Consider the following 19,266-nt stretch of genomic DNA (forward strand, 5'->3'; position numbering starts at 1 on the left):
CTTTATTGAGATGTAACGCCCAAGCCACACGATTCACTCATTCAAACGTACAAATCAATGGTTTTTAGTAGGTACATGAAATTGTGCAACCATCACCACAAACAATTTAAGAACATTCTGATCACCCCCAAAGAAATGCCATGCCCCTAATCAGCGCCCCACCCCACCACCACCCCACCACTCCCCCGAATCTACCCTTACACCCCTGAACCCCGGGCTGCCACCTGTCTGCTTTCTGTCTTCAGGGATTCGTCTCTTCGGCACATTTCCTATAACTCGAGTCATACAGTGTGTAACCTTTGGTGTGTATTTTCACAGTTTAAGCATGCTGGAGCATGTGGCAGTGCTGCATTCCTTTTTATGGCTGGTAAAACCCCCTTGCATCTCCAGACTTCTATATACTGAACTAAAATATTCTTTCTCTAGTGTCAAGGCCACAATAGGTACAATGACATGACTAGATAAGTGTATTCCCCAAATAGTAGCACCCACATTTGCTACAGGAAGGCTGCTTTGGCTGGCTCAGTCTTTTTTCCTGCACCGCATCTAAAAAGCTCTGGGTGACCTAGAGCCCTTCCTGGCTGAGGTTCCCTGGAAGCTCAACATTCGTCACTCGGAGTCCTAGACCTGCGGGCCTCCTCAGCTGGGTCTGAGTGAGGAGCGGGGCTTGAGCCTGCCAATGAGGTGACTTTTCCAGTGTGCTTTCAAGCCCAGCAGCAGCAGATTCTGCTGGCCTGTTCTGCTAGGGCTGTGGCTCTCCTTATCTCCTACCAAAAAGATGAGCTGAACTTCAGGACCGGGGGTGGGGTTGGGGGCGGGGTGTCACATGTCCCATTCTGCACATCCCATGTGCCTTCTCTGTAGCACAGAGCTGTGCCAGGTGCTAAGGGTTCAGTGGCAAACAAAGCACATGGTCCTCGTCCTCATGAGATTGGCAGTCAGGGAAGAGGTAGGCATCAAGGGACTCACCAGAATCTGTGGGTGTGAGCGTCTGTATGTCTGACCGCTGGCCTTCATCAGGCATGAACCGCTGCTCTGTGGCTCAGCTCTGTGGCTGAGTTCTTGGGTCAGAGAGGGACAGGAGAGTGCTGCTTCAGGCTCACCTTTATTCATGCCATGCGTGTTTATTGCGTGAGTGACATGCCAGGCATGGAGGTGGGGGCTAGAGTGGAAATGGGGGTTCTATGTTATGGTGCCATGAAGAGCACTCAGGGAGACTCCAGGGGTCAGGAGGGCTTCTCAGGGGGTGTGGTATCTGAGGCAGGTGTAACCATGTGTCAGGGGGAGTCTGCAAAGTGAAAGGGGGAGAAGGGAAGGGAAGGGCAGGGTAGGCAGAAGGCAGGGCATAGACAAAGCCTGGGGGGTGAGCTCCAGCCTACATGGGGGGATGGGAAGTTCAAGTGTGTTGTACTTGACGGCACTGAGAACCCCTGAAAGGTTTTCTCACAGAGCACAAGGAACTTGCATTTTAGAAAGAATATTCCTCCCCGTCTTATAGCATCATTTCCTCGTGGCTCCGCATTTCCGCCCTGCATCTGGGCTGGGTGGTTGATATCAGCACTGTCACATGCCCTGGGGGGAGCGCCTGGGCTGTGCAGTCCTCTGCAGTTCCCATTACAGCAGCTCGTCTGGCTGACGTCAGGGCACTCAGAGCTCAGAGCAGGTGGCCATTGATTGGATTTGGAGACACGTCATTCCAGTCCTCATCTTTAAAGTGCTGCAATATGAGGTCCTCACTCTGTATTTTTACCATTAACTAAACTGTATAGAGAAGCTGGATTTTTGGCTGTCCCAGTGGGAAGGCAGACCTGTGTGGCTCAGCCAGCTCCCCGACCCCCGCTCCTCTCTGCACGGAGGGCTCCTTCCCATCACACAGGCCCTGGGTCCTCTTGTGGTCCAAGGGTCACCAAGGCAGACACTGCCGGCATCCCCACCCTGACAATTTTCTGGGGCCCCACAGCTTCTTTTGGAGGACTGGGGAGAGGACAGTGGCCACCGTTTAAAGGCCCACATACCGACCATCTGGGCACCCCATAGTCTACGGTTACATCAAACCATTTTTGTCTCTGATGTTAAGCATTATTTGAGGTCCTAAGTTCAATTTATGGAGATTTCTTTCTTAAAGTCTGCACTGATCCAAGTTTGACACAGTAGGTTTATTTAGTCAGTCAATCAACCTATCAGTTGATCAAGATGAGGGTTTTGCCCAAATTTAGCAAACCATTCACGTCCCTTAGAGTCTGGCTTCAGGCACACAGATTCAAGAGGGACTTCCTGAGGGGGAATCACTTTGCCATCTTTATAATCCTTTAAAATAATCTTGGATCCAATTCCCAAAGGCTGGATGTGTCAGGGACAGTCTATCACGGTGGAGAGAGTGAGGGTGTTGTGTGAACCACACCAGGAGTGGAGGCTTTGCCCTTCCTGGGGGATGGTGCCTCTTAGAGCCCCCACTTTCTATCTTTAGAAAGGGAACAATACACATCTTTACCAGGCTACTAGATGCATCGTTTAACCTTTCCACAACAGGGTCCAGCCATATTAGGTGCTCCATAAGAGCACTTTGCTGGTGTTTTCATGAACCTACCTGAAGTGGAGAGGAGCAGGTTTGAGAGATGATAATAAATCACACCCCAGTGCCTGCTCCTGTCCTGAACTGGTTTGAAGAATCTGACAGGTGTGTTGATACCTGTTATTTAAATGTCCTAAACTATTCTTTCAATATCAGAGCCATTTTTACATACTAAATGAGCAAGTTTCCTGCTATGACCTTGTGTCAGACACAGGCGATGCTATCCCTTGAGTCTGGTTATCCTGCAGAGCTCTTTCTAGAATGCCCTTCCTCTCTGAGCTCCTCTGTAAAATTCTTTTTTTATAATTGATTTTATTTTTTAAATATACGACAGTGGAATGTATTGCAATTCTTATTATACATATAGAGCACAATTTTTCATATCTTTGTATATAAAGTATGTTCATATCAATTCATGTCTTCATACATGTACTTTGTTTTGCTTTTTTTTGCATTACAAATTCTTTTTTTTTTAAAGAGAGAGTGAGAGAGGAGAGAGAGAGATTTTTTTTTTAATATTTATTTATTTTTTTTTAGTTCTCGGCGGACACAACATCTTTGTTGGTATGTGGTGCTGAGGATCGAACCCGGGCCGCACGCATTCCAGGCGAGCGTGCTACCGCTTGAGCCACATCCCCAGCCCTGCATTACAAATTCTTATTACACAAATATACCACAATTTTTCATATCTCTGTATATCAAGTATGTTGACACCCAGTTCGTGTCTTCATGCATGTACTTTGGATAATGATGTCCATCACATTCCACCATCCTTGCTAATCCCCTGCCCACTCCTTTTCCTTCATACCCCTCTGCCCTATCTAGAATTCATCTATTCCTCCCATGCTCTCCCTCCCTACCCTACTATGAGTCAGTCACCTTGTATCAGAGAAAACATTCAGCATTTGGTTTTGGGGGATTGGCTAACTTCACTTAGCATTATCTTCTCCAATGCCATCCATTTATCTGCAAATGCCATGATTTTATTCTCTTTTATTGCTAAGTAAAATTCCATTGTGTATATATGCCACATTTTTTAATCCATTCATCCACTGAAGGGCATCTAGGTTGGCTCCACAGTTTAGCTATTATGAATTGGGCTGCAATAAACATTGATGTGGCTGTGTCCCTGTAGGATGTTGTTTTTAAGTTTTGGGGGGTATAGACCCAGGAGAGGGATAGCTGGGTCAAATGATGGTTCCATTCCCAGATTTCCAAGGAATCTCCATACTGCTTTCCATATTGGCTGCACCAATTTGCATTCCCACCAGCAGTGTATGGGTGTACCTTTTCCCCCACATCCTCGCCAACACTTATTGCTGTTTGTCTTCATAATAGCTGCCATTCTGACTGGAGTGAGATGAGATCTTAGAGTAGTTTTGATTTGCATCCTCTATAAAATTCTTGATCTTTCATGCCTGTAAAGTCTCTGGCATTTGCAGAGAGCCAAGGGCTCCTAGGGCCACATTTGGAGAATGAGCCAAGAGAGAGATATGAGAAGGAAGTGTCACTCCTGGCAGGGAGAAATGACATGTCCTGACTTACTGGTGCCAGGGAACCAGGAACATCATTCTCAGGACCCAGAAAGGAGTGAGAGGTTGTTTGATTAGAAAGCTCCTTGTGCTGGGCACGATGGCCCACACTTGTAATCCCAGTGGCTCAGGATGCTGAGGGAGGAGTATCACAAGTTCAAAGGCAGCCTCAGCAAAAGCAAGGCACTAAGCAACTCAGTGAGACCCTATCTCTAAATAAAATACAAAATAGGACTGGGGATGGGGCTCAGTGGTCAAGTGCCCCTGAGTTCAATCCCCAGTTCTGGGGAAAAAAAAAAAGAAAGAAAGCTCCCCCTGGCAGCCCAGCTCAGCTCTCCAGGCACTGCCACAGTCCCAGGATGGGTAGTGTGCCCTGCATCTTCTCTGGGTCTCTTCAGAACTTGACCTCACTGGTGGGCATTACGGTGCCAGGGCCTCCTGCTCATGGAGAGCTCCCAATTTAGGAATGTTCTCTGGTTGGTGATCCTGGGACATCCCAAGAAGAATTTAGTTAAGCTCTCCGAAAATGGAAATGAAGTTTTCTCGCTGCCGAAGATGTCTTAGGCATTCTTTTTAAAAAGCAACGCAGTCGAACTTGCAGTTTGTGTTGGCTTCACTTCTATTTCCTGTTAGCACTTATCCCAGATATCAGCTGGGCAAAAGGACAAATAAAAAGAAGCAATTTTCTGCTGCAAGACTATTTGGTTTCCTCCGCCCTCTCTGGGCCTTTGGCAGGCAGTGCACTTGGCCTAAAAATAATTACTGGTAATGTTCTTCTGTGTTCTTTAGTTCTGACTGTGCTTTCTGCCAGGCTCTGCATCTCTGACCCTCTGATCCCATGAACACCTGGTCCCCCTGCAGTGGGGACCTGAGAAGTCCATGCTGTGCTCTGTTTCAGCCTCTGCTGTCATCTGCCAGCCTGGGGATCCTGCCGTCTGATCACTTATTCTTATGGTCAGTTCAGCGGAATCTTTAACCACCTCCAGAGGCGTCTATGGGGCTGCCTTCCTCTCTGTAATCCTCTCATCCTACTTAGTGAATCACTTTGGCATGGAGTCCTGGAATTCTCTTCACGTTCATTGAGGATGCAGGGAGCCACTAATCTAACTTCTATCACTAGATTTACTTTTTCTGAATATTTCGTGTAAATGCAAGCACATGATACGTGATCTTTTGTGAATGGCTTCTTCCACTGAGCATGTTCTTGAGGTTCAAAACATGTATCACTACTTAATTCTTTTTATCATTAGGTTGTATTCCATTGGATGAATATATCATAGTCTTGTTATTTTCCACTTTTTTATTAATGAAAAAATGGATCTAAAATTTCACCTTTCTGGGATATTTGGTGATGACTCAAGCACCATTGGTGTGTGTGTGTGTGTGTGTGTGTGTGTATGAAAGAGAGAGAGAATGGATGTGTGTCCATGTGTGCATCTGACAAGCAGTGATTCTTGAACCGATCTGAATAGTGGATTTTAAATATTATCTACCTTAAACATATATTAAGTGTATAAATTTTAAAAATATACCAAGTATGTAAATATTTCTTTTTGGCTTTTAGTTCCCAAGAACATCCTTACTGCGATCGATCCAGCCATTGTTAACCTCAAGCCTTCTTTGAAGCAGAAGGACACTGAACATGGTAATGTTGGTGGCTTACTTCTCGCCCTGATCTTGAAGTAAAGGTAGAGAACCCCATGACCACCACTGTGCACACATTGCCCAGAGTGACAGAGGACATCAGGAGGTGTTTTGAGCTACTTACTCTGGTAATGCCGGTACTGGAGTCTAATGGTGCAGACAGCAGCCAGCATTTGGTTTGGTTTTGATTTTATAAAAGTATTAAATAGAATAAACTTCCCCTCCATTCCCATTTTGCTTCCTAAAAGAAAAGCCACTTTGAACAAGGATCTGCTCAGACGTACATTAGATTATACATTGAGCCCATTCGTGGTCAGCAAAGATGATCCTGTTGGGAACTCGGGTGGCCAGGGCCAGGTAGGACCTACAGCCTCCACACACACCACCTTCCTCCCTCAGTTTTCCCTGGATTTCTGTCAATAAGGAGGGATGGAAATATTGATTTTTGTGTCAAATCTAGAATGGATTTCAGACCCAAGGGGTTCCTGAGAGAAACTGCATAGAATAGGAAGCACCTCAGATGCTGGGTTTGGGGTAGTGAGTGTGTTACTTTATTATATTTATTAGGTATTTCCCTTTAATTATAAAAGTACCCATGTCCCTCTGTGTCTGTGGGGAACTGGTTCCAGAACCCTCCACAGATAATCAAAACCAGCAGGAGCTCAATGTCCTTATACAAAATGGAGTAGTGTTGCATGTGACCTACTCACACCCCCCTGCATATTTTAAAAGATCTCTAGGTTAATTATAATACCCAATAAGATGTCAGTGCTATGTAAATAGTTGCTATATTATATTTTTTTAGGGAAATGTGACAAGGAAAAAAATCTGTACATGTTCAGTATAGATGCAATTTGGGGGGGAATATTTTTGATCTGTGGTTGGTTGAATCCACAGATGCAGACCCCCTCAGATAGAGAGGGCTAACTGTATACTTTGCTTTTTTAAATGCCTTTATTTTATTTATTAATTTTTATGTGGTGCTGAGGATCGAACCCAGTGCCTCACGCATGCTAGGCAAGTGCTTTGCCACTGAGCCACAACCCCAGCCCTATAATTTGCCTTTATATAAACTTCTTGGTATGAAAAACACAGGAAAACACCAAGAAACAGAAATCACCCCTAGTTCAAAGCTTAAAAATAATTACTGGTAATGTTCTTCTGTGTTCTTTAGTTCAGACTCTGCTTTCTGCCAGGCTCTGCATCTCAGACCCACTGATCCCATGAATACCTGGTCCCCCTGCAGAAGGGACCTGAGAAATCCATGTCATCTTTCTCATAGACATCTGCCCTGTCTGATGTTCTCAGGGGTCCCCTGAGCCCCCAGACTGCCCCAGCACCAGCTGGTTAACTCATCCAGGCAGTTTCAATAGCATGTACACAGGCCACCCTCCCCCATTCTTCTGTGAGCTCCAAAAAAGCAGACCTACAGTGTCTGCCCCCAGGATCCAAGGTTTGTCTTATCTCTGGTCCACAGAGCAGGCAGCAGGTCCATGGTTAACACGAGATGTTATCTATTAAGCCTCCCAGAGGCACAATGAATGCCATTGCCTTTGGGAAGGAAAGATCGATTTGTTCTCTTCTGCACTGGAGTGGATGAGCCACACCTGAATTTGGCACTGACACATATTAAAAAGGGATTTGCTAATCCCTTTTATCGCTCAGTATATTCAAGGACTGCTTACTGCGCACTCTTAATGGCTTCATTGTCCATCATATAGCAAGAGGCTCATTTGTTTGATTTTGGTGACTTTTAATTATTCTGCTAGTCCAGGACAAGGAATGGCAGGGGTACTATGAACAGCTCTGATGAATTTCTTTTGTACTTTTCTTTAATTTATAAAACAGGTATAAACTTCGACCCAAGTGAGTCAAAAGTTCTGTGGAAAGATGGAGTTATTGTTAGCAACTCTCTGGCAGCGTTTGCTTACATTAGAGGTAGGTCATCGACTCAAAGCCTCCTGGAGTGCTAACAGGTTTACTAAAGCCTTGTTAACAAATGCACCATTCAATGGAAACACTCAGGTAAAATGACTTTTAGATGGACATGGCAACTGCCAAGCTCTGAGATCCAGAAACCCGAATTCAAGTACAGCTGCAACCAGGCAACGGGCAAGAGAACCACAGATAGAATTGCTCTGTTTAGGGGCTGGGCTCCTCAGGTATTTCCCCCCTGAAAAGCTGGAATGCGTTTCCCAGGTCTAAAATTTGGGAAGGGTGTGGGATTATTGAATTCCACCCCAACTGGAAGAAAAAAGAATGGAACCTCTTAAGTAAACAAAACAAGCCTTGCCCCATGAGGACAGAGTCACTTTCCGAATTGAGTGTCATTTCTCATGGTTGCCACGGTTTCCTTTGTTAATCTTCCCCACAAGGAGCAATCAGACTCAGTCCTCCTGAACTGCAGGGCCAGAAGGATTGCGCCCAGCCTGGCCACGTTGCAGATCCTCTTTGGGGAGGTACCAACAGTCTTTGCCACCTTCCCTGCTTAGCTTACGACAGATAGTAATTTGAAATGTTGATCCAAGTTTCAACAGTGCCTGCCTGCCTGGTCAGGCGGGTTATAATTGTCAGCTTTCCATTGCTATAACTGAATATATGATACTTACTAAGTAAAGGGAGGTTTACTTTGGCTCAGAGTTCTGGAGGCTTAAGTCCAAAACCAGGTAGCCCTATTGGTGGGGCCTCTGACACATTATGATTATTGGGGCACCTGACATACTGAGCAGTCACATCTTGAATTAGAGCAGAGAGGAAGAGACCAGGGTTCCACAATCCCCTCTAAGTGCATGCCCCGAGTGGCCTAAGGCCCTTCTGCTAGGTCCACAGCACTTTCACAGAGTACCGCTCTGGGGACCCAACTTTGACATACGAACTTTAGAGGGACACTTATCCAAACCATATCAGAGGCCAAAGCCTGAGACCCTCAGTAAAATACACATTAATATAATGCATACTGTTCTTCCTATCAAGGCCGACGGGGCTGGGACTGGGTTTGGATCACTCTTCTTCAGAGGGAGATAAGGCTTGAGGAAGTATTTTTAGTACAGGAGAGAGAGAGAGAGAGAGAGAGAGAGAGAGAGAGAGAGAGAGAGAGAGAGAGCGCGCTTGCGCGCTTGGTCCTGCCGCTCTTCCTCCATGGTCTCTCCAGAGCACCCCTCCTCCTGTGGGTTTGTCATGTGGTTACTGGTTTCTTTCTTTTTTATAACCACCCTACCCTTTCCACATCTTGCCATTCTGAGAACTGTTACGGTTAAGACACAGAAAGATGGTCATTGTCAGAAATATCTCCAGGTTTTCAAAGTCCCTTGGAGAAAAGGCATCATGAGGTTCCTTCAAACAGAACAAGGGGGAAGAGAAGGGGAAGGACTCACGGGGTGAACTGCGGCCGTGCCCTGAGCTCTGCTGCGGGCCTCGTTTCCCTCAGTGACTGCCTGCATCTGCTCAGGCTGCCATAACCAGAGGCCACAGACCGCGGGCTTCAACCAGGGATGCTTATCTTTTCACAGTTCTGGAGGATGGAAGTCCTTGATCAAGATGGCAGCAGATTCGATTTCTTCCTGGCTTGTAGACAGCTGCCGTCTTGCTATGTCCTCCCGTGGCAGAGAGAGGGAGAGGGACATAGAATGACAGTGATGGGGGGTTGGATCTTCCTCTTGTAAAACCACCAGTCTTACCAGATTAGCGCCCCACCCCTCCATCTCCTTTTAACCTTAATTCCCTCTTAAAGCCCCGATTCCAAATACCCGTCACATGAAGGTGGGGCTTCATAAATGAACTTGGGAGGACAAAGTTCAGTCCATAGCAACAAAGCCCAGAGATGGGGCTCTGACCCCCCAACTCTGCACTTGAGAAGCTGAGGGTCAGAGGAGCTGAGCCATGGACAGCGCCAGCCCCAGGATCCCAGGATCAGCAACAAAGCCATCGCTCCGTCTTCCCTGAGCCGAGAGGTGGCCCTTTACATTTGGAGGCCCAGGGTTTCTCTGACCTTGAGATATCAAAGTTCTCGAAATTCTCTCCAATCCTGCCCGCCGTCTCACATCTTGCTCCCAGAAATCACAGACTTTTTTTCCATAGTGCCCGTCCCCCCTTGAGACACTTAGCTCCTTAAAGGCAGAGTTTGTCATCTTGTTTGCTGTCAGGTCCTGGTGTCTAGGATAGCATTGGCACCAAGGAGCACAGTTAGCAAGTGACATTATGATCTCTCCTGTGACTTGTTACCTCCCAGAATTCACTATTTGTAGATAATTTTTTTTTGAAATGTGAAGACTCGATGGGCTGATATTTGGCTTTATTGGGGATGTTTGGGTACCTTCATCTCCGCGAGCCATGACCAAGCCTGGGTTTGCTGTCCAGGGGAAAATGACTCTAAATGCTTCAGGCTGGACCCCGGCTAGATGGAGTCATACAGGATTCTCATTACTCAAGTCACAGAGGCTCACAGAGGAAGAAATGCCTCCAGGTCTGCCTGTGTCCCTCTGCAGGTAGCCACTTGCATGTGACAGCACAAGGTGCTTGGTCAGTGGGCCACAGGGTAGCTCTCACCAGAGGTGTCAGACAAAGCAGTTCCATCCTAACCAGGCAGTGGCCACAGCAAATACCAAACAATGTAAGCATCATCCTCGTCACTCCTGGGAAGAGGGGACCAGCCAACTCTCAGGCGTACCTTCATCATCTGAGGTCACAGAGGTATGCTGTGAGGAGTGGACAGAGGTCCCTGAAGGAGAGCCCAGTGGCAGGAGCATCTGGGGACAAAAAAACATGACTTGGGCTGCTTCCGGCCCAAATCTGCCAAGTAGTTGGTAAATTGGATCCAAAAGGATGTTTCCTACCTTCTTGTAGGTCAGGCCATGAGGAGCTTCAACACTTAGTGCAATCAAGTATACGTGGGACAAGAAGAAACCAACTGAGAGGCACGTCCTGTAGGGGGAATACAGAGGTCAGGAAAAGGGACATGAAAATATTCAGGGGTCCCTGACAACTAGTTTCTCCCACGCCTACTTGAGTGATCAGTGAGGTGTCTCTCCCAACTCAGAAGGTTTTGAAATTAGAGGAACGGCAAGGAGTGTGTGTGTGGGGGCGGGGGGCGGGGAGAGAGAGAGAGAGAGAGAGAGAGAGAGAGAGAGAGAGAAATATTAAGATTTTCTTAGGAAGGTAGTTTCCTAGCTGTCTCCATATGAGCTACTATCCCCTGGCAGATTGTACTTAAGGGGACTTTATGTAAGTCCCATCTCACCTCAGAACATGACCCCTCCTATTGCCAATTAGTCACTAACCTCGTTAGTGTTTCTTTGCACCTGGCTCTGTGTGGCCGCCCCATGGATGCCTGCAGACCTCTTTGTGGTCCGGTATTCCCATCCCTGCCCGCCTTGGAACTGTGATGAGCAGGTGCCTTCCGCCCTCCTGCAGACCCTGCTGTGGACTGGAGAGTCCTGGGGGTAACTGGGGCCACAGGTAAAGAAGCAGAGCCAGCGCTGGGGACAGGCTCACAGCGACCCCTGACTGGGGGGCATCATTGTCTCCTGTGAAAGGAACTCTAGGGCTCAGACAAACCCAGGGAAAGAAGTTTAATCACACATTGCAAAGTTGCCGTCATGGGTCCCCTGCCAGGGAGGACAAGTGGAGATCAGCCATCTTGTCACATAGGTACAGGCTCTGACGTGTCCCCACGATCTCCAATCTTTGGTTCCATGACAGAAAGTTCCTGACACATCCCTAAGTGCTGTCAGCGAGGCCAAAGGACATTTAGCTTGCCCTCAGAAGACCCTGGCCCTGGCTGCTGCCTGGGTCCTCTGGTGGCAGTAGGTCCCCAGGAGGTGGCTCCTGTGTATCTTATCTGGACCGAAATAAATTTGAACTATTGCTTGTGTTGGTCCCAGACCAGGATCTAAGAATTAAAAGGGGACTTAAGGGCCACCAACCCCTGTTCTGAGGCTCCCGAGAGCACACTACAGACAGAGGATAAAGTGAGTCCTTTGCTCTAGCCTGTGATGAACCAAGGTGACATTTAGGACAATACCAACAAAACATGGTGTGAAGATTCTACTCAACCACAAGAAGACGGGTGACTTTACTTTCCAGAACATATGATAGAAAAGGGGTCCCAGACGACTAATGTGGTCCAATTGATTCTAGAAAATAGAGGATGTGCTTATCGCACAAAGCCTGGGGCTCTGTAGATAACCGTGGTCTGAGTCTGGGGTCCCAACTAGAGGTGGCTTTGGACAAGTGACTCGGCCACAACAGGAGGGATTCAGCCAGCTCATCTCTAAGATTCCATGTAAGTACCAGCCTTCAAGAATAGGAGCCTTCAAACCAGTCCATGCAGGTGACTGGGCAGTCCCTTCCTGTCGCGACCCCCTTGCCCGCAAGGAAGACGCAACAACAGGAATCTTCTTTCAGCCGTTTATTCAGGTCCTTGATATTTCTTCTTCTTTCTCTCGGATGCCTCTCCCAGCCTTAATAAAGCATCTCAAGCCCCAATGCGAAGCTGCCACGTGGAGCTTTCTCATAGGGTGTTAAAAAACCATGCGCCAACTCTCCCAAATAAGGAGTTGTTTGTTACAGACCACAGCGGAGCCAGCGCCATCTTGTAATGGCGACCACAGTCCGCAGAAACGGCTCACCACAGTTCCCCCTTTTGTTTTCCAAAAACAATACAGGTGAGAGTAGAGGTCCTATCCCACTGTGCAGAAGTGGCTGCATAGTATGGCTCAGCCCCAAGGAGGGCCCTTCCCCAGATCTGAGGCCATATCAGCCGACGCCTTTTTTCGTGGGACAGGGCGTGGACGCGTCTAACCCGCATGCAATAGGACATGCTCTCCTTGAGGTCCACTTCAAGGATCACTCAAGTGCAGTGCCTTGCCTCGCATCCTGTATCGTGATGATGGTGGACGAAGGGGGATGGCTGAGGCTGAACTGTGGCTGTATAGAAATACGACGACAAACAAGTTGGCAACACCCTAAAAGAAAGGCACGGGTCTTAAGGCGATAGAAAAGCACTAGTGTGGAAACCCATCTGCGTGCAATGGCAGTAAAGCCGGCAGAGTGCAAGGGCTTTCCAACACTAAGAGAATAACAAAGAAAGACATGTCGATCCCAGTGCAATGTTCATAAAACTTGGGGTGCAACGACCATGTCAAAGATTTACTGTTTAATCTGCGCAAGCCAGACTTGAGGTGAGATGCCATTTTCTAAAGCTGCAAGAGCTTGTATGATCATAGCTTTATCTGGACCAATTTCCGGCCAAATATTCGCCAATGATACGGGAGGCATTCCTGGAATCATTAAATCATGAACCGGCATCGGCATTGGCCAAGCCCGTGCCGCTGCCCACCACTGCATTGGTGTCGTCCATGTCATCGGCACCAGCACCAGAGCCAGAGCGCTCAGCAGAATGAAGATCCTCATCACGGGATTGCTGTGGTATTTCTTGTTGCTGAGTAGCTGGCGTCAAGACTCTTCTTGTCAGACGTTCAGGGACCCACAATGGTTCCGTGCGATCCTGGGGAAAAACACATACAGATCCTCGTGCCCATGTCAGCACGGGGTCGGGGCCGTTCCATTGGCCCGTAAGAACATCTTTCCACTTAACATAGCCAATCACAGAGGGCTGAGGGGACACATGTCTATCGGCCGCAGAGCGACCGTGAATATCCAAATTCTTTAACTAGAGCATGGGCTGCTGCCAATCCAACCGAGGGAAGAGGCCACCGAGGCACCCAAACAGGCTCCTCGGTGAGCCATGCTATGGGTATTTGAGCCCCAGCGGCCCCTAGGAAAAACCCAGACCAAATCTGTCAAGCTTTTCATGACCTTGTACAGGATGCTTACGTCCCTGTAAATGTTTTCCTAGTCCCAAACCTGGCCTATACCCCATACTTTGCATAATTTGTTGAGACACCGGGGAATAATCATTACTAAGAGTGAACCCCATGTCTTTCATCAGATCACGACCCCATAGAGAGATAGGTAAATCAAGCACATAAGGCTGAAAGGTACCATTATGTCCTTCTACGTCCTTCCAGAATAGATGTCTACAGCTAATCTGAGGAGCTTGGGCATATCCAAGTCCTCTCAGAGATTGATCAGAAGTCTGCACTGGCCATCCCTTAGGCCAGTCCCTAAGCGCTATAATGCTACGGTCTGCTCCTGTATCAAGTAATCCCACAATAGATTTACCTTCTATGCTTAATTCCAAAGTAGGGCGATTGCTCATATCTAGTGACAAACAAGCACAATTCCCTCCGGTGGCACCAATCTCATTCCCTGTCCGTGACCTTGAGTCAGCAGGGAAGTGATTATGCAAACTAGGCAAAATTAGTAATTGAGCAATCCGATCTCCTGGGAAGATGGACACAATGCCCCCTGGAGCTTCCACCATAACCTTTATTATCCCTACAGTATCAGGACTTATGACTCCGGGGAAAACACGAAGACCTTGTAAAATAGAGGATGCACGTCCAATTAGCAAACCTACAGTGCCAGGTGGTAAAGGCCCTTTGAACTCAGTTTCCACCAATTGGACTCCCATCTTAGGTGTTAATACGAGTCTGGAGGTGGAACAGAGGTCCAATCCCGCGGCACCTGTAGTGGCTCTCCGCGTTTCATGGGATGGCGTAGAGATGGCCATGTCTCGGGTTCGGGTGTAACATTCTCCACTGCCCCATATATTTGTGGGCCCTGGGGTCGAGGGCCCCGTCGGCCGTTTTTTGGCCCAGCTGAAATAGGTTGTCCATGGATGTCCCTCACTGATCTACACTCTTTTGCCCAATGCTTCCCCTTTTTGCATCTTGGACACAACCCAGGTAGACGAAAGCCATTGGAAGGGCCACCGTGAGGAGGTCCAGTAAAATTGTCTTTTTTGGGACATTCACGTCTGACATGACCGGGTTGACCACAATGGAAGCACGTTCCGGCGGCAGGACCGCCCCCTTTTGCAATCCGAAGGACAGCAGCTGCAAGACCTGCATTCGTTAAAGGTCCTCCAATCTCTCTACACACCTTCATCCATGCTTCTATGCCTTTGTTCTTATAAGGAGCGATTGCTGCTTTACATTCCTTGGTGCATTGCTCAAAGACCAATTGCTTAACAAGGGGCATGGCTCTATCAGGATCCCCAAAAATCTTTCCAGCGGCGTCCACCATCCTTGCTACAAAATCTGAAAAGGGTTCTGTAGGGCCTTGTATAATCTTGGTCAAATTACCAGATACCTCTCCTCTGTTTGGAAGTGACTTCCATGCCCGAATGCAAATGTTATTAATTTGATCATATACCTCAAGAGGGAATCCTGTCTGTTGATTAGCAAATCTACCTTGCCCCAAAAGCATGTCCTTATCCCAATGAGGATGTCCCGCCGCATGGTTTTGGGCGGCCTGTTCTATTGCGCCCTCTAATACAAATGTTCTCCAGTCCAAATATTTACCTGGGGAAACACAAGCCCGAACAAGGCTAGCCCAATCAGAGGGAGTCATACAGTATCTAGACAGACTCTCCACCTGAGTTAGTGTGAAGGCGGCATCCACCCCATAAGTGCGCACAGACTCCGCCAGGGTCTTCACAATTTTAAAATCTAAAGGCTCATGGAATCTTCCCCTATTATCGTCCTGAAAAACTGGATAAGCAAGACCCATCTCAGCGTGAACAGCCTTCCATGTTTGAGCATGGAAAGCTCTCCCCGAAACACCCCCACCATACGGCGGTGGATCCGGAGGATCACATTTCTTGAACCCCTGCTTATCTTTGCTCCCTTCTCCTACAGCTAAACTCCCTAGCTGGCGAGACAGCCTCCCAAGCTCCTCCTCCTCATTCTCCTCTTCCTCTGACCCACTTTCACATGGAGGTGTGCGCAGCGCACTGAGATCTGGATACAATCGCCTCTTCCCCTGTTTCACGCTCCGCACACTTCCATCCTCCCGAGATACCTCACTTCCTGCCGTCTCTGATTTCTCCTCATGTAATTGTTCTAGAACTTCCTGTCCTTTAGTAAGTGCGTCATGACATCTGTCCTCTGTGAGGCAACTACGGACTATTCTCCAAAGGGGTATCACCCCGCCCTCTAATATGCCCTGCTCAGAAGCAAAGTCAAGATCTTTGCCTAATTTATCCCAACTAAGTATGGTAAGGCTGCCCGAAAATGCAAACCACGGTGCAGCAATATCTATCTTCTGTAAAAATCTCTGTAAAGTACGATGCTTCACTTCCAGGCCCTTGGAACGTAACAGGCCATCTAGGGCCAGGAGAAGCGGACTTGAAGATGCGGCACCCATGACACAACAACAAAAGAAACACAGAAAACAAAAGACACAGACGACAAAAGAAACACAGAAAACAAAAGTGAAAGTACACATTGCAGCTGCAATAAAATATGAGGCTCTCTCTTTCTTTGTAGAGGAGCTGACCCCGCTTTGGTCGCGGATCCCACTTACTGGGACTATCCCCGCTTTGGTCGCGGGTCCCACTTACCTGGGACTATCCGGTGCACCACCCCTGACGACTGAAAGTTCTGGTTCCCGGGTCTCGGCACCACTTGTCGCGACCCCCTTGCCCGCAAGGAAGACGCAACAACAGGAATCTTCTTTCAGCCGTTTATTCAGGTCCTTGATATTTCTTCTTCTTTCTCTCGGATGCCTCTCCCAGCCTTAATAAAGCATCTCAAGCCCCAATGCGAAGCTGCCACGTGGAGCTTTCTCATAGGGTGTTAAAAAACCATGCGCCAACTCTCCCAAATAAGGAGTTGTTTGTTACAGACCACAGTGGAGCCAGCGCCATCTTGTAATGGCGACCACAGTCCGCAGAAACGGCTCACCACACCTTCCCAGGGGCTTGCCAAGGGTGACCCATCCTCTCCATCTTTGGCCACTAGATCCCAGTGGACTTGATGTGGACTTGCCCAGGAGAGTGATCACGTGGCAGAAGGTGCATCTAAGTCAAGAGACACTAGGTCTATGGTATGAAGCTGTCTTAGCAGTAGAACCCAGACCCCACCACCCAGGAGAAAAGGAAGAAGAGGAACTAACTATGGAGCCCCATCCTCAGGCAGCAAGCCTAGTGCTGTCTAACCTGTGGTTACCTCCTCACCCCCTCCAGGTGGGCTCTAGCCATCTGGCCTATCTAATTCCATCATTTCTCAAAGGCCCACCCCTGAGCACCATAGTCAAGTAAATGCCTCGCAGTGGGATTATATTTCACACATGGGCTTTGGGGCACACTTAGACCGTGTCTAAACCATACAGAAGGCAAGAATGGAGTTGGGGAAGATGAGGCTATGATTTGCACAGAAGAGAGGGGAAAGATTTGTCAGCTGGCTCAGAGCCTCAGGTCCTGGCATCTTGTCTCTTACTGTGCAATGACTTCATTTCAAGTGCCAGTGTCTCCAAATGTCCATTGAGATGCACTGAGGAAATGCAGGGGGAATCAAAGTGTGCCCCATAAGGAGCCCCCTGTTGAAGTTCTGGGTTACAGTCTGAAGAGGCCACTGACTTTTGACGGCAGCTTCCCCTCTGGGTCCCAGCTGTAGTATCTGCATCAGAGGTCAGCAAACTGTGGCCCACAGCCCAAATCTACTAATAAAGTTTTATTGGGATAGGAGTGCCTTCTACTTTACACACTATGGCTGTTTTTGTCTTACAACAACAGAGGTTGGTATGTGCAATGGAGATCATATGGCCCATGAAAACTAAAATATTTACTGTCTGATCATTTACTGGAAAAGTTTGCTGACTCCAGATCCATAATATGAAGGAGTTTACTTGTATCCAGAATGGAAGTATCCACACCCCAAGGGGTAGACACCATAGAGAGGTGATAGTAAAATAAGTGAATTAGTCCTCCCTACACTGGCCTTATGCAAGGACTAAGCATCGTAAGGGTTTAGACCAAGATATATAGAACTTAGTTGCATTATTTTTTATTTCTATTACTACATGGAAGGTCCATTTGGATGCAGGAAAAATTACTAGAATTTCTATTTTTTTTAACCTAAAAAGAAAGGAATTAAGTTTGGCAAACATCTATAATATTATTACTTAAGTTCCTATCTGAATGAATTTAAGAAGTCATTTGTACTTCAGACAAAAATTAATTCTTCATAGTCTACCACTAATAATAGCTAACACTTTATTGAACATTTGCTACACACCCGTGAGTATTTCTGGAGCTTCTTAGGAATGAACCTATTTCATCATAACAACGCTATAATAAGAAAGTACTTGTTAGCCCCATTGTTCAGGTGAGGAAACTGAGGCCCAGAGAGGTTATACAACTTGCTCAAAATCACACATCTAATGAGTGGCAGGTCCGTGTTTAAATTCAGGGGGATCTGGCTCTAGAAAGCTCCTGAGTCCCTCTTCATGTGTCCCCTCATACACATACACATGTTGCCGGTACTCAACATTTTTCTTCTTTTTGACCACCGAGGGATAGGATCCCCGAGGTGGTGCCAGAGGTGCGGTCGAGGGTTGGTGTTCTTCACTAGCTGCCTGCTCGGGCAGACGTCGGGTTCTGTGGGATTTGGGCTGGTGAAGACTGACATCTCCCAACTTCTCACTTCTTCTCTCCTCCGCAGCCCACCCTGAGAGAGCGGCCCTTCTGTTTGTGTCCAGTGTCTGCATTGGCCTGACCCTCACCTTATGTGCCTTGGTCATCAGAGTGTCCTGCACCAAAGACTTTCAGGAGCTGCAGCTGGGGAGGGAGCGCCTGGTGCCAGGAGGCGACAGACCTGGGGCGGACAGCGAGGAGGAAGCAGAGGAGGAGGACTCCTCTGACTCGGAGTTCCCAGGGGAGCTGGCGGGGTTCTGCAGGACTTCATACCCAGGCTACAGCTCTGTAGAGGCTGCAGAGCTGGCCGAGAGGATTGAGCGCCGGGAGCAGATCATTCAGGAAATATGGATGAACAGTGGCTTGGACACGTCCCTCCCGAGGAACATGAGCCACTTCTACTGAAAACCGTCTGCCTCTCAATAAGACCACACTTTCCGAAGAGGGAAGGATCCAAGATGCCCCTCCAGTCCTGTCTCATTTATACCTTCTATGAAGGAGAATTTTCCATGGCATCCAAGACTGGTGAAGCCAGAAAGCCATCAAAGGGACATTTCAGATTGTTTACAGCACCCCAAAATAAATTAGGAGGGGAGAAGTCTTTGTGTTCTGTACTTATTTGAGTTTGTGTCTATCATTAACAAGTCTGTGTGTAAACAGAGCTCACATTTACTGAGCACTTATAATGACAGGTACCTGTTGTTCGCTGAATAAGTATATTTATAATAACTTCACGAGATAGTGACATTATCCCCATTTTACATATGAATAAGCAGAAGATCCACAGATATCAGTTTAAAAATCTGTTCTGATACTCAGGACAGCAAACGAGCTCATGAGTGCTTTGATTTGCTAACATTATTTGGTTAGAGCAGGGATTGGTAAAATTTTTCTTTAAGAGCAAGACAACAGATACTGTGGGCATTGCCACAACTGCTCATCTTAGCTATTGTGGCTCAAAAGAAGCCATAGATAGCATC

General features: G+C 47.5%; 1 protein-coding gene and 1 long non-coding RNA gene across 5 annotated transcripts in view; one reads left to right on the plus strand and one right to left on the minus strand.

The window, feature by feature from the left end:
• The window catches only part of EVA1C (eva-1 homolog C), an 84,590-nt gene extending 65,706 nt beyond the window's left edge, over positions 1 to 18,884 (plus strand). For all 4 annotated transcript variants that reach the window (XM_081301302.1, XM_081301301.1, XM_081301303.1 and 1 more), the window contains 3 exons: positions 5,669 to 5,749; positions 7,597 to 7,686; positions 18,315 to 18,884. In XM_081301302.1, the coding sequence (XP_081157428.1) occupies positions 5,669 to 5,749; positions 7,597 to 7,686; positions 18,315 to 18,691 (548 nt within the window). In that variant the 3' untranslated portion in view covers positions 18,692 to 18,884. The remainder of the gene's footprint in view (positions 1 to 5,668; positions 5,750 to 7,596; positions 7,687 to 18,314) is intronic.
• On the minus strand, positions 8,831 to 18,330 carry LOC308653017. Its single transcript, XR_014022970.1, has 3 exons — positions 16,562 to 18,330; positions 10,964 to 12,091; positions 8,831 to 10,379 (listed from the first exon to the last, which is right to left on the minus strand). It is a non-coding gene; the product is annotated as an uncharacterized lncRNA (long non-coding RNA).
• Positions 18,885 to 19,266: the final 382 nt, after the last annotated feature.

The sequence above is a fragment of the Spermophilus citellus genome (genome assembly GCF_964194105.1).
Source record: "Spermophilus citellus genome assembly, chromosome: 7".
NCBI lineage: Eukaryota > Metazoa > Chordata > Mammalia > Rodentia > Sciuridae > Spermophilus > Spermophilus citellus.